The sequence below is a fragment of the Gallus gallus genome, chromosome Z (genome assembly GCF_016699485.2).
Source record: "Gallus gallus isolate bGalGal1 chromosome Z, bGalGal1.mat.broiler.GRCg7b, whole genome shotgun sequence".
Lineage (NCBI taxonomy): Eukaryota > Metazoa > Chordata > Aves > Galliformes > Phasianidae > Gallus > Gallus gallus.
The window spans coordinates 34,518,974-34,533,381 of NC_052572.1; the positions used below are offsets into that span (position 1 = coordinate 34,518,974).

Consider the following 14,408-nt stretch of genomic DNA (forward strand, 5'->3'; position numbering starts at 1 on the left):
TGAATCAGGGCAAAAGCTTAGAAGAGGAAGGGGCAGCAGAGAACTGTTAAGGATTGACCCTTTGTACTGCTCATGGAGGTGGAGGAGAAAGAGGTGTCAAGAATGAAGGAGTAATGTTGATCATGGGAAGGAGGGAGGAAGGAAAAGTTGTCATGAAGTTCAATTTCTAACTTCAAGCTTCTGCTTTACGTAGTGCATAGTACATTGGAAGGCTGGTGACCAAGGGTAACAAGGGTCTAACTGCCTGTCTTGATTTCAAGGACTCCTAAGTACAAACCGATAAACCCCAGGGACCACAGATAATTCAGCTAATCATAGAGTAGTGCCCCACGGTTAGCACATTCAGTGGCAAATCTCAGGTGTACACATGTATACTTCATTTTAACTCTCCAGTCAGTACAAGTCAAGAGGGGCAATTATTTACTATCCACTTCTTTTTCAAGCCGGGATTTCAATTTCTTTGTTTATTCAATTATTTATTAAACATAAACTCAAAATAAATCTTTTTGCAGTCAACATTGTTCAAAAGATGTGGTAGCCTAGAGAATATTAAGGAGCATGCCTAGGTAATAAGTATTACTTTTTTTGGCCTGTAAGTTGAGCATATGTCCATGCTGCAACTAGAATCCTGGGGAGGATAATGCAGGCAACCTTAGTCAAAACTTAGGTTCCTTCCTTTTCCATAGGCTCACGTACTAAAAAAATATTTTTGAAAATTATTCATGTATTCAAGTTGTGAAGTAACATACCACACCGGGCACATAACAAATTTAGTCCCGTTTCCCTTTTTCATTTCTCAGACTGGTAAGCCTGACCACAGAAGGAGACAGAAATTCTAAGACCAACAAGGCAGAAAACAGCGGCATCCATCTTGTAGTCACAGCAAAGTCAACAGCAACCAGCTACTGTAAATAACTTTTTTGGCCTCGTGAATACTATCGAACCTCAACTTACCTAGGGTTTTGGCCGAATTCAGCACAGCTGAACACAAGGAAGGGCAGAAGTAACAAATAATCAGTGATAAGAAAAGTGTAGCCACATGTAAATATCTACTGTGGATTAAGTCACCAGGCAGCCAAGCATCACGCAGCCATTTGCTCACTCTTGCACAGTGGAACAAGGGAGAGAATGGAAACAAACAAACAAACGAGGTAGAAAGCTCGAGATAAAAACAGTTTAATATGACAGAAATAAAAGGGAAAATAAATAAATAGATAAGAATAATATACAAAACAAGTAACGCACAATGCAATTGTTCATCACTTGTTGACTGATGACTAGCTACTGTCCAAGCAGTGGAATCTTCCTTGGCCAACTCCTGGTTTATAGTTCAATATGATGCCATTTGTTATGGGATCATTTCTTTAGCCAGTTTGTGCCACTGTCCTGTTTCTATCTGCTTCCAGCACCTCATGCTCACCCCCCCCCCCCCCCCCCCTTAGCCAGCACCAGTCTCCTTGCTGGCATGACAGTATGAGAAGCTGAAATGCCCTCAGGCTCTATGCTGCACTGCTCAGTGTGTTTTCTTCTAAATCCAAAACACAGCATCAAACCAGCCAGTATAATGAAAAATTATCTATCCCAGCTGAAGCCAAGACAACACCATAAGCCTGTACAACAGACAATGATAGAGACAAATTCATTTTCTCTGTCTTCTCTAACAAAACGAATCAAGTGGATTGTTAAATAAGATTGTTCTCCTTTAAATTGAACTTAATGCAATATTTTAAATCCACCAACTCCATCACAGAAAATACCACTTGCATTAAGACTAATTAATCTTTCAGCAAAAGCAGATATAAGATTACCCGTTATTACAGAGTTTAAAGCAAGCATTTTGGTGAAACAAGCAGTTTTGCTCATGCACTCATGCAAGAAAATGATGCATACGTATGTTATGCAGAAACAAAGTCTGGAAGATGAGGGTTTGTCCTGTCTTAACAAATAAAAGTAAAGAAACAAAAAATGCTGCTAAGAATCTTTCTCCCATAGTAGGAAGAAAATGGCAGCCTCCAAAAGTACAGAATTCTGACTCACTAGAATAAATTTAAATTCAATAATTGCACAAATTTTCTTTTTAAACTTATGAAACATTTCAGTTTTGAAATATTTCTATATTTTGTATTTCTATTATTTGTACAATACATATTCTTAGAAAACTGACATTTTAAAAAAAATAGATGGACGTCTCAGATAACTCAGTTTCTAGACAAGTATTAAAGTACTATTTGGATAATTAACAGCATGCAGACTATATATTTAGAAACAGACTCTCTAAAGAGGAATCTACCGGGCTTGGACAGGTAACATTAGTACCATCTGAGGTCAGGCAGCTACAGGAAATCTGTCATAGTTCTATACATACAGTTTTTTGAAAACTCTTCTGAAATGTTTGATCTCAGTGAACAAAACATCAAAAAAGAGCAAAAAGCCTCCAGAAACATATATATTTTTCAGTGAAATGCATTTCCTCTTTGGCTAAACTTAGGACATCGAGTTTAAACACTACCAGTGGAATAACTGAGCTGTCAGAATTGCAGTACCTTCTACAGTAGGTTACAGAATATGCTGTTCATATGTTTGTATGTACATACGTACACAAAAGGAACAGAAGATGAGAGCCTATAACAGCAAGATAACTGCATCAAGAATGCAAGGTCATCAAAAGAAAAGTAAGAAGTCTCCATTACATCCACTCTAAATAGAGGGTTTTTTTTACTCAGTTTCTCCTTTCTGCACTGTAAATCCCCTGCCAGTTTAGAATTGCAGAGAAGAGTTTACCCTAGAAGGATGCCATAGCCAGTGCTGAAGCCAGGAATGCAAGACCAGCCAGGGCTGGTGCTGCCATACTCTACAATTAGTTTGGAGACGTAAGACAGCAAACGCATTAATTTCTCTTCTCAATCATTACGCAAGTTACTGCTCTGCTCTGTACAGGTCATCAGCTCAGTAGGATCAGACAAACTGGTGAGAACAGATACCAGTAAAGGTGTTAGTGAAGCAAGGTGAGATGATAGAGGCAATAGCCTAGCTTTGAATGAGTAAGTTTAAACAGCCATGTAATCACGCCATGAATTCATCACTACGTAAAGCATGAAGTTGTAGTTATAGCCTTGCTACTGCCTGAGAGATTTAGCTTAATACTGACCATACTCAAGCAGAGCAAAGGTCTAGCTAAGCTCACAGCATGTCTTTGATGTGGTCAACAGGAACAGTCTGAGGAAATATACAAGTACAGGACAAACTGCAGTGTTATTCCTACCTCCTTTCAGGATTCCTTTCAGCAAATACCAGTTCACGGAATTCCTCCACCAGAGGCTGAATCCACACTGTTGTTTTTAACAAGCCTCATGCTAGTTCATTATACAAACTGTTATGCTGTCATCTCATTGCTTTTTATTCATTCATATTTATGTCCTGGATCTGAAATGTGTGGCAATGTGCTCCACTATTTAATCATGCATCTTCCAAAAAAGAAAACAAAATCATAGAATGTTTTGGAGTGGAAGGAATATTTAAAGACCACCCAGTTCCAATTCCATTGCCATTGGCAGGGCTGCCACCCACCAGCTCAGGTTGCACAGGGTCCCATCCAACCTGGCCGTGAACATCTCCACAGATGATGGCACATCCACAGCTGCCCAGGGCAACCTATGCCAGTGCCTCACCACCCTCTGAGCAGACAATTTCCTCACGTGCTACAAGATGTTACACTCATAAATAAAAGTGAGAAAAGAGGAAGGAGAGGGAGGTCTCTCATTATGAAAATGTTTCTCCTCCCACATAACTGCTACAAGTATCAAGGTCCTGCTTCCCAAGATGTGGCTGAACATGAGTCGCTAGTGAGAAGTAGGAAATAACTCTTTTCTCTCTGTCCTTTCTTCCACACATACCTCACTCCTGCCCAACTAACACAACTGAAGTGACTGTTATCTGTGGCTCGTTTTGTGGATGTGGGGAAAGCAACAGCTGTTGTATACCTTGATTTTAAGCAAAGGTTTGTGCAAACTGCCACAACCTTCTTACAGCCAGATCTATGAGATATGGACTGGATAAAAAGAAGATGAGATGTGTGGAGAATTAGCTGGACTGCTGAACTCAAATGGTCCTGCTGACGTGTGAAGACCAGCTGGAGGCCAGTGACTACTGGTATCCCTCTGGACTCAGTCAACACGTGATTAAAAAATGCTTAATGTTTTCATTAATGACCCGTAGGGAATTCTCAGCAAGCTCATAGATGATATACAGGTAACTATTTCTCAGGGAGGCCCCTGCACTCTTCAGAAGAACATGAGAGTTAGAATGGAACATTTCAAGGGAGAGAACAAAAAGTAGTAGATTATCTATTTCATAACACACATAGAAAGTTAGAGGGTGACGCCAACTCTCAAGAAAATCAGTCTCAGATCTAGTGTATATGGAGGTGATAGCTCCGTGTCAGAGGATGCTGGTGAAGACAAAGATAAAAAAAACAACAGCAGTACTGCTTAATGAAATAACTGCTAGACATAACTGAGCAAAAACAAGAGAAAATACATGTCCATTGATGTTATTCCCTGTCCTGCCCCATTGTCTCCTCCAGTGTCACCAAAGACAGTTAATGCAGTTAACAGACAGCTCATTAATAATACAAGTCAGAGTTGAAATGAGACACACTCCATCCCACCATCTCTGTGAAAGAACTGACTATTATTATTTCACTATAACTGGGTGGTTTCCTACACCACCTTCAGTAAGCCATTCTATACAAAAGTTTTAATTTAGGTTAGGAAGAGAACTTAAAAAAAAAATTAAGTTCAACAAGATCTCATCCTAATAATGTATCCAAGAAAAAAAAATATCAAAACAAGGCAATACTATTGCCAGATATATAAATTACCACAGTATACAAATATCACATTAACACTGTGTTGCTATTGTCTAGTATAGTAACTAACTCCCACCACATAACAGCAAATACACAAGAGAAATAAGCTGTCTTTTACACTCGTTGACCTCACAGGCAGACACAGAAGATGGCATTAGGTATTTATTTTTAAACATTTTTCTTACCAGTCCAATGCTAGAGAACAACTATATTATTTTTCCCTATGTACAACTGTATGTTATGAAGCACTATATACATAAGTATTAAAACCTAATCTGCTGGCAATACTTTCTGGCCTCTAGTTCAAACAGCCTCGACTAGCCTGTAGATGTTGAGTTTGTAACTAACACCTTTGTCCACTACTTGCTTTAAATAAAAGACAGCTTCCCAGGCAGAGACAAAATATATCCTCCCAACAACAAAATCAAGCCAGTAGGTTTTGAGTAGGAATGATCCTACCTTATTCATACACCTGAAGCGACCAGTCTCTATAATACTTGAACTGCAAGCACCCTCTAAACTTATTCTAATTTCCTTCTCAGAAAACTGAATACCATGGAAAGAAAGGCTGTCATGCATTTAATTTATGTAGAAGTTCCATGTGCCACTGAACAACATAAGGGATCAGGGAACAACTGTGCACTACCAGTTAACTCTACATAATCACAGAGTCAGAGAAGAGTTCATGCTGGAGAGGACCTCAAGAGATCATCAGGTCCAACCTTCCATGGGGAAAGGGAGCCTGAACAAGATTATCTAGCAGCCAGTTCAATCATGTCCCTGAGTGAGTTGTTCCAGTATTACACAGTGATTGTTCTCCCTGTAAAAAAGTTATATCAAGACAAAACTTCTCCCATTGCAACTTGTACCTTGTCTTCTCCATGTGGCTCCCTCGTGGAGAGAGAGACCTCTGTACTCTTTGTAGCTACTTTTGACAAGGCTCTCTGTATTAAAAAGACCTAAATTCTTCAGTCTTTCCTCATAGGACAGGTTCTTCAGCCTTACAATCATCACAACCCTTTACCAGGCCCTCTCCAGTCTGCCCACGTCCTTTTCAAATTGTGGGAACTAGAAGTGTACACAGTACTCCATGTAAACCTGGCAAGTACTGAGTACAGCGGAGTGACCATATCTCTGCTAGCAATGCTGCTGCTAGTGCAGCATAGGATCGAATTTGCCTGTTACTACAGCAGTGCATTACTGACTGGTGTTCAGCTTGTCCCAGTCACTCTGGGAGATAGTTCTCACTTCTGACGTGTCCATCCAGTTACGTGTAATCAGTAAACTTGATCACGACGCTTTCAATTCCATCAGCCGGATCATTAATGAAGATATATGAAAATCTAGTGGCCTTCTATGACAGAGTAACTACTTCAGTGTCCAGGGCAAAAAGAACTTCTGTACAAAGGCCAGTACTTCTCTAAGGCCTTTGACGTGGACCCACACAACATCCATGTCTCTGAACTGATAGTGATGGATTCACTATTCAGTGTATAAGGAATTGCCTGGATGGCTGTATCCAGAGGCTGGCAGTCAACAACTTAATGTCCACATGCAGACCAGTGACAAGTCATGTCTCTCTGGGGTCTGTACAGGGACCAGTACTGTTTAACATCTTTGCCAGTGATGTGGACAATGGAATGGAGTGCAAGCTTAATAAGTTTGTGAATAACACTGAGCCAAGTAGTATAAAAATACAACAGAAGGAAGAGACACCATTCAGAGGGACCGTGACAGGTCAAAAAAGCAGGCCCACATATACCTAACAAAGTTCAAGGCCAGTGCAAGGTCCTGCAGCTCAGATGGGGCATTCCCAAGAATGAATACAAGCTGTGTGATTAGTTCATTAAGAGCAGCCCTGCACAGGACTCAGGGGGTACTTCTGGGAGAAGAACTAAACATGAGCTGGCTGCGCAGGCTTGTTACCTAGAGAGCCAGTCATACACTGGGTTGCTTCAAGAGAATAGTGACCAATATTTTCTCTCTCTGCTCTGTCCTCGCGGGGCCCAACTTGCAGCCATCCAGCTCTGGGGCGTCCAACACAAGAAAGATGCAGAGCTGTTGCAGCAGGTCCAGAGGATAGCCAGAATATGATCAGAGGGCTGAAGCACCTCTTGTATGAGGAAAAGCTGAAGAATCGGAGTTGTTCAGCCTGGAGAAGAGAAGGCTCTAGGGAGGTCAGGTTGGATGGGGCTTTAGGCAACCTGATCTAGCAGAAGTTGTCCCCATGTATGGCAGGGAGGTAGGAACTAGATGATCTTTAAAAGTCCCTTCCAACCTAAGCCATTCTATATTAAACTGTGAGCCATTTTTCGTGGACCCTTTTCCAGTAAACAATATGAAACCATAATACCTGTACATAAACCTACTTACAACTGATTCTCAGGTTGCCCTATAAAAACTGACTTGCCAAAGACAGCACTGTTATCTACCAACAAGATGAATATCTTGGAGTACCCACATAGCCAACAACAAGAACCTGCTTTCAGAACACTAAGCATTGCTTTTCAGATCTCAGTAGAGAAAGCAAGAGGAACAGTCTCAAAGTCTTCTATTACTGAGAACTTCTAAAACCACACACCCTGTCACCCCTAATACGCAGGAATCACAGTCCACCATTCTACACAGGTACTGTGTTAGAAACTGTATGAGCTGTCACAGTTGTTCCACATTAAGACTATTTTAAGGCACATCAGAGCTCCTGTAGGGGAATGGAGCACTACCAAAAAGCTTGTCTGTCTTCTACTTTTTATTTTCCTTAATGCAGGGAGGCCATCAATGCTGGAATAATCCTGTTCCCATAGGGTCCACACCTAGCTACCTGTGGTTTCATTTAATGAGCTGGTAATTCATCAACATCCCCACAAAGCAGCCTTTGAACAGGTAGAAAAATTTCCCCCCAGTGAGCTGCTGAAAAATTTAAATTGTACTTTTAGTCAAATCTGAGATCATCTATTAGAATTCCAGGCAAAATGACCCATTACTACTGCATTTCTCCAGCACTAAAGATGCAATTATACTTGTCTGGCATATGGAATAAACAGATTTCTTTGTGTGGTCCTGGGCTGCTGCCACCCCACATCATTTTACAGTGAAGAATAAATTCATTCAGTACTGAAAGCACTAAGAGTAACAACAAAAACAATTGCTCTGAACAACTATTTCTATTCAAGAAAGTAATAATACCGTTAACAGAAACCCACAGCTTAAAGGACAGAAAGCCTCTTTGAATTCTTTTAAGTTATCTGCCTGAAACTAAAGTAATACGCCATTTAAGAAAATTCAATTATCTAGTTATGAAAAGTACAAGCTTAAAGATATAATGCTGCTCGAGGGCAGGGATTATCTAAAGTTGGCTCCAGGTAAAAGCCAACTATTCTGACACTGAACGATTGAAAGGAAAAAGGGAGCAGAGAGAAGAGGGAGATCCTCATGATTTCATCATGTGTTAAAACATGAATTACGTAGGTTTATGAAGCAACTGGAAATGTATTTCTCAAATACATCTCAGAAATAAAATCTCAGAAATAAAACAGAAAGCAGTGCTTCTTTTATCTTAAAACCAAAATTTCTACTCTGATAGTTTTTTTTTTTTCCTAAAAACTCCACCCCCTCAATGTTTTTCCTCCTTCCTAGCTCACTAATAGACCAACTGTCTTTAAGGAGACTTACCTTGATGAAGGAGCACAGCCACTTGTATTTCCAAAATCATTTTAAAGAAAACAGATAATAGCAACACCTTTGCTGCTAAAAAGAATGACTGCTACTCTAAACACAACCTCTTTCTGCACGCTCTGAGTCTGAAACGTCAAACTATATCATCACTAACTGTGTAAGTTTGCAGTAATGTTACGACTTTCTCTTTTATGAAAGGAAATCTAAGCCTGAAATGTTGTCTGCATAGTACTATTGGAGGAGTAAATGACTGATTTTGATTCTCCTACCAAAAAGGCAAGATCATTTCACAGTACAAACATTATTTGCAGCAGAGAGATAAAAGAACATTAAACTGCTGTCTTAACTTGAATCGACACTACCTTTTCCTGCAAGATTCAAAAACTGCATCACACTGAAGCAAGTGATGCTAGATCAAGCCTAAGCTTTTCAGAAACAAAATCTAATTTAAATATTATTCAGTATCTTCAAAATTAATTAGTTTATACTATCTGAATAAGAAGATTAGGTAGCATTTTCTTTTTTTTTTTCTGAAAACGAAAGATGTGCAATCCAAAATAGTAATAGAATGAGCACTGATAACATTAAATGTATCATTAAGTCACACTTTGTTTATAAACAGGTTTAGTGGGCTTCAACATACAAAATCTGCTTAATACTGGAGGTTATCATTAGCTGAGTATAACTTCCCTGTTAGTATCATCTCTCTACCCATATTCATTCAGAGGAATAGCAAAGCTACCTCTTTCCTCTTAGATTTCCAGGCTTTAAAGGCTGAAACTGAGCAGAAATGGTAATTGACTTATCTAGGAATGAAAGGCTATATAATGATCAATGCTTCATGGCATTTAATTGATGGAAACTTCAATCCTGCTGTACTTAGTCATGTATAATTTTGCACAGTATCTAGAGCAAGAGCTCTGTAAGAGACTGCACATACAGAATTCTGTCACCACTAGTAGCTTGAGGATTTGCTTGGTGAAAAAGTCAAATAACCACCAAAGCCATCACTTGTACATAATATGTCTTCTAGGATTTCAAACAGGTTAGACTGTGATATCTGCTGCTAATTTAAATTAGTCATGTTCACATACATATTAGTTTCTCATCATTACGTACTACACTGTGGAAGCAGAGGAAAAAATTCTCAAGTTTGTTGTGAAAATGTTAACACTTCCTAAAAGAAATATCATTTAGAATATATGCAAAAAGAGACAGATTATAAATAATTACACAGAATATTTTGACAGAATTTACTCAGTGTACTCTTTTCTCCATAAATATTTGTTTATATTTACAAAAGTAAGGTCAGCTAACAGTAGGTTAATAGCAGAAATAAATATTTCTGAAGAGCTTGGTAAAGGACTTGGACAGGGGCTTAGTAAGAGAGAACCAAAGGTTTATATTTACCTGCCTGACCACAGGAATAGTGTCTTTAAAGCCAAATCAAATCATTCTCTCTGTAAGAGTCAAAAAACATTTCTTATATTGGAAGAGAAAAATCAGCAGTTTGGTGACCTCCTATGATTGAAGACTGAGGGTACTTTCGTGCTTCAGTTTTCATGATAGCAAATGTAACATTAAGATAGAAATATTCCACAGAGTTAAACTTAATGACTGGCACTACTCAAAATGTATTGTTTGCCTTAGCTGAAGTGACATAGAAGCATTACAAAGCTATACTAAATTTGTTTTCTTACTTGTTTAATTGCCTGTAATATCTAAATGTTACTCTTACACTCCCAGTCAACTGTAGGAGAACCAGTCAGACCTCTAGGCGTGTGGAAGGGGATACATATGGAGAAGGCGGGGAAGGGAATCATAAGACGACACTGGCAATGTGTCTGCAGTTTTATACTTTTTCCTTTAAAAAAAAACAGGTTATTAGTCTGAAAGATAGCTGCTAGAGCAAATGCTTTTCTACCTCTTACTAGTTTGCATTTGAGACATGGCCTGACTGAAGAGCAAAAGACATGAACCTTCAAGAGTCAGCTCAAGAAAACTCCAGAGCAAGAGATAGACAAGTCTGTTCTGAATAAGAAAGCATGAACATCTCAAAGAAAGTCTGGGTTCGTCTACTGAATGAAGCCAAATACTTCCAGTTGTAAATTCAAACTGCAGCTGTTTTCCTAAGCTCTACTTCCTTCAAGCATATGCCTTGGCTTACGTATGAAGAATGTGACAGTTGCTTACTATTTTACAATAAAGCCTGCACTGTTCCCTGGGGAAGGACGTAGTGCTTGCTACATAAGTAAGTTTATGAAAATGAGAAATATCATGTTTAGTAGTTTACTCCAGTTGAACTACATGTCCCATGACTATTCCTTGGAAAGCAACTAATGAGAGGTGCAACGTGAAGTGCACAGAAATAAAGCAGTTTACACTATGACTTATAAGCATAGCAACAACGTCCTCCACCTTCAAGTGCTCTTTCTAAAGCTACCACTCAACATTTTACATTAATACGGTACCTAATTCATTTTGAAGAATATGAATTTGATTTTGTCTGACTTGTTGCCAAAGAAATTCAGTGACTAGAATTATTAATTACTGACTTCAGTAAATGCAAAACCCACCTCTTGTACTTTGTTTTACCGTAAGTGTCCTTAGTCTAACATGTTGCAGTTACATCTAAGTTAGTGTTTTGTGGATTAATTCACTGGTCTATTTTAACTACACTTGGAAGTGAGAACCAGCTTTCCAGAACATCAACAAAAGCCAAAGAAAAATGATGATCAGTATTTCAATTTAACAGAAGTATTATGGGCCTTTCAACATTGGGTGATTTAAGAGCCCTTCATAGAGACTTTTAACATTGAGAGAAAGTTAATAGATCATCTCTCCTGAGTTGGCTGGACATATCCCTACATTGGAAAACCTAGAGAGGGAAGCACAGAAGACTGACAGTCTCAAGAAAAAGGGACTCATTTATGGAAGGAAAATGGGAAATAATATGAAAAAAGAAAAGGAAAAAAAAAAACCACGCAGTTTGCTTCCTCCAGAAGACAAAAGACAATGATGTGAACATTCAAGGAAACAATTTCATTAAAACATCCCATATTTCACTGTTTACAATGAAGTAGTATTTTTGCTTTTATTAATTCATGAAACCTAAAAATAGAAGGTGCAGAAAATGAATAATGAAAGGTCGTTTAATGTTTTTTCTTCTTTCTTTCTCTTTACTCGTTCCACCCTCCCCAAGTTCCTAAGTTCCTACCAGCATACATTTAGATTTATTACACTTGTGGGTAAAACTTGTTTATTAACAACTGACCTGATATGATTAATATTAAAGCAGCTGCTCATGAAGTTTTCCAGAATACAATCTTGATGTTTTATTTGGAAACACACTAAAAAGCCAATACACTGTCCAGACATGGATACCCTCTTGCACCTAATAAATGCAAACACAAAACACAGCTCACGCTTCTATTTCAATACCACTATAGTTGTAACAGTTCTCTTCTCCAGGAAGATAGCAAGGTCTTTCAGACTATGCCTGCTATTTATTTTTTGCTTTTTTTCCCCACAGATACTCTTCAAAAAGATTATTCACAAACCAGCTCCCCCTTGTCACCAACCCCTGAACCTACTTTTATACAACTGTACCAGATAAAGCTAACCATTTTTGTTACTTACGACTGGTCAAAAGTATAGATATTGGCCTAATGTAGACACACAAAGCATTGGTTTGCTTTTCTTACCAGCCTACTGAGGAAGTGAAACAAATGACACTCAAGAGCAGGACGGCAACCAAGAGGGACCCAGACAGGCTGGAGGAACAGATTAACAGAATTTTCATGAAACACCATCAGGACAAATTCCAAGACCTGCAGCCCCCTTAGTCCTGTAAAAGAAGCTGGGGCACTGGTGGCATTCAGCTGAGCAGGAGCCAACTGAGCACCTATGTAGCAGTGCCTGGAGTTGCTGGACCATGACATGGCACTAGAGCCAGTGACGGCAGGGGCTAGGGGCTTTGCCGTGTGAGACAAGGCTGTGGAGCAAGACTGGTTCAGCCACGAGAAGGGGAGGCTTCAAGGACACCCAGCAGCAGCCCCAGCACCAGGGAATGGAGGAGCGGCAGCCAAGCTCTACACACAGTGTGAGGTGGGAAGGTGAGAGGCAGAAACACAAGCTGAGACACAAGAGGCTCATGCTGGAGATGAGAAGCCTTTTGACCAATAGAACTGCCTGGCCACGAAGCCAAGGCCCCAGCCTGTGGGGTTTCATGCCCCAGCTGGGTGAAGAAGCCCTGAGCAGCCACACTTGAACCCCAGCAGACCAAGGACTGCTGTTCCAGTCAATGTGTGACTCCACTATAGTGTGAAATACAGTAGAGTGATTTCCACCAACAGACAAAATGTAAGTATATTCCTGATGTTCTAACCCTCTACACCTTATAAAAAGACTAACTTACTTTGGGATTTTTTGTACCCATTAATTCTACAAATATGTGAAGAAGTCCTGGTAAATTTTCTGGTTCAGAGTATTCATACATTATATAAATTCCAGTGTGTTTATTCATAATTACTTTCTAACTTGCTCTTCTACTACTGAATTCATTTTGCATTATGTAGAACCATCTACCTTTAGAAGAGAGACATTTTATGTTCCTTTTGCATAACTCATCACAACAGCTCGCCCATACTTCATCTCTGGAGTGGCAAGCAAGTAATGTTTCATGTACAAGGCCTAAGTTCTGCTTTCTTAGAAGTAAACATGAATCATTTCATTGTTAAGAGGGATCTACTACATTAATCACAAGAACACTTCACTTAGTTTCACTGCCCAGTCAACCTTTATTACAGTAATCATGCACCAGCAATGAGCAGCAACATCCGTGTAACTGCTTTTGACATGGGTGCAGGACTCACCCCTCCTGCCTTTAGCAGCTTTCTTCTGAATTCCTCTGTCGGGTTGTTGAATGTGAGCTTTTCACAGCGGAGGTGATTTACAGGTGGGTGGCCTTCAAGATGCAGGAATAAGTCATAGTCAAATCGAACTTTCTTAGGTTCTTCCTGAGGGTTGAAAATAACCAGATAAAAAGGTCTAACGCCAAAACTAAAAAAAAGGGCTGCATCAGTCTGTAAATTAAAATTACATTATTTTTAACCATTCTCTGTGTTCTGAGATACATGATAGAATTTACCAAGCGTCAGCTGGGCTACAGTAAATTAGAGAAGGTCCTACCAGCACATCATAATACATGGGAAAATGCATGAACTTCAAGCTGTCCTGACAAGGCTTATTTGAAGGTGATGTCTGGAATAGGCTAAAGACACACACAAAGCCAAATATCATGATTCAGCTGACACAAGGTAACTCAGTCACCAACACAATCGTTTCTGAGTTGTAGCTAATAGAGAAGACGCTGCAGTAAATCCTTGGATACAATTTCCTCCACAAATTCAAAGAAGTTGTAAATAAGGGTAAGACTGAATCTGCTGCAGCAAATTATAGTTGACTCCTAAGTATGCTGTCTGTGTATTTATTAATGGAACTTCATTTCCTTGAACCAAATTGGGCAGCAAGACTTCAAGTATTCCACCACAGCTTCCAAGCATTTAAAATTATTTGCCACTATAATGAAAAAAAAGACAAATGTTCCCTGTACCAATATGGAGAGAAAAAGAACAGGAAAGGCAAATTTATCTTGGACAGAATCAGTGCTCTGCTATTCTGAGAAATCCTCAGCTGGAAAAGGACACTACTGTGACCATATAAATTTCAATTGCTAATACCACAGAAAAGATGTTAAGTATGTTTTGTGTAACACATTTACACAGATGCGTTCTAGATGTTGTATAAAACTTAAGTGCTCTTCTAAAGCAATATCAAGTAGCCCTTTCTCCAAAGGTCCAGATGT

The 14,408-nt window shown here is 39.3% G+C and overlaps 1 protein-coding gene across 3 annotated transcripts in view; it reads right to left on the reverse strand.

Annotated features, from left to right (window-relative positions):
- MLLT3 (MLLT3, super elongation complex subunit) overlaps positions 1-14,408 on the reverse strand; it is a 113,934-nt gene that overhangs the window by 37,277 nt on the left and 62,249 nt on the right. The window contains exon 4 of one of the 3 annotated variants that reach the window (XM_424818.8): positions 13,417-13,560. The exons of the other annotated variants lie outside the window; for them this stretch is intronic. Coding sequence (XP_424818.4) covers positions 13,417-13,560 — 144 coding nt within the window. The remainder of the gene's footprint in view (positions 1-13,416; positions 13,561-14,408) is intronic. 3 annotated transcript variants of the gene reach the window in all.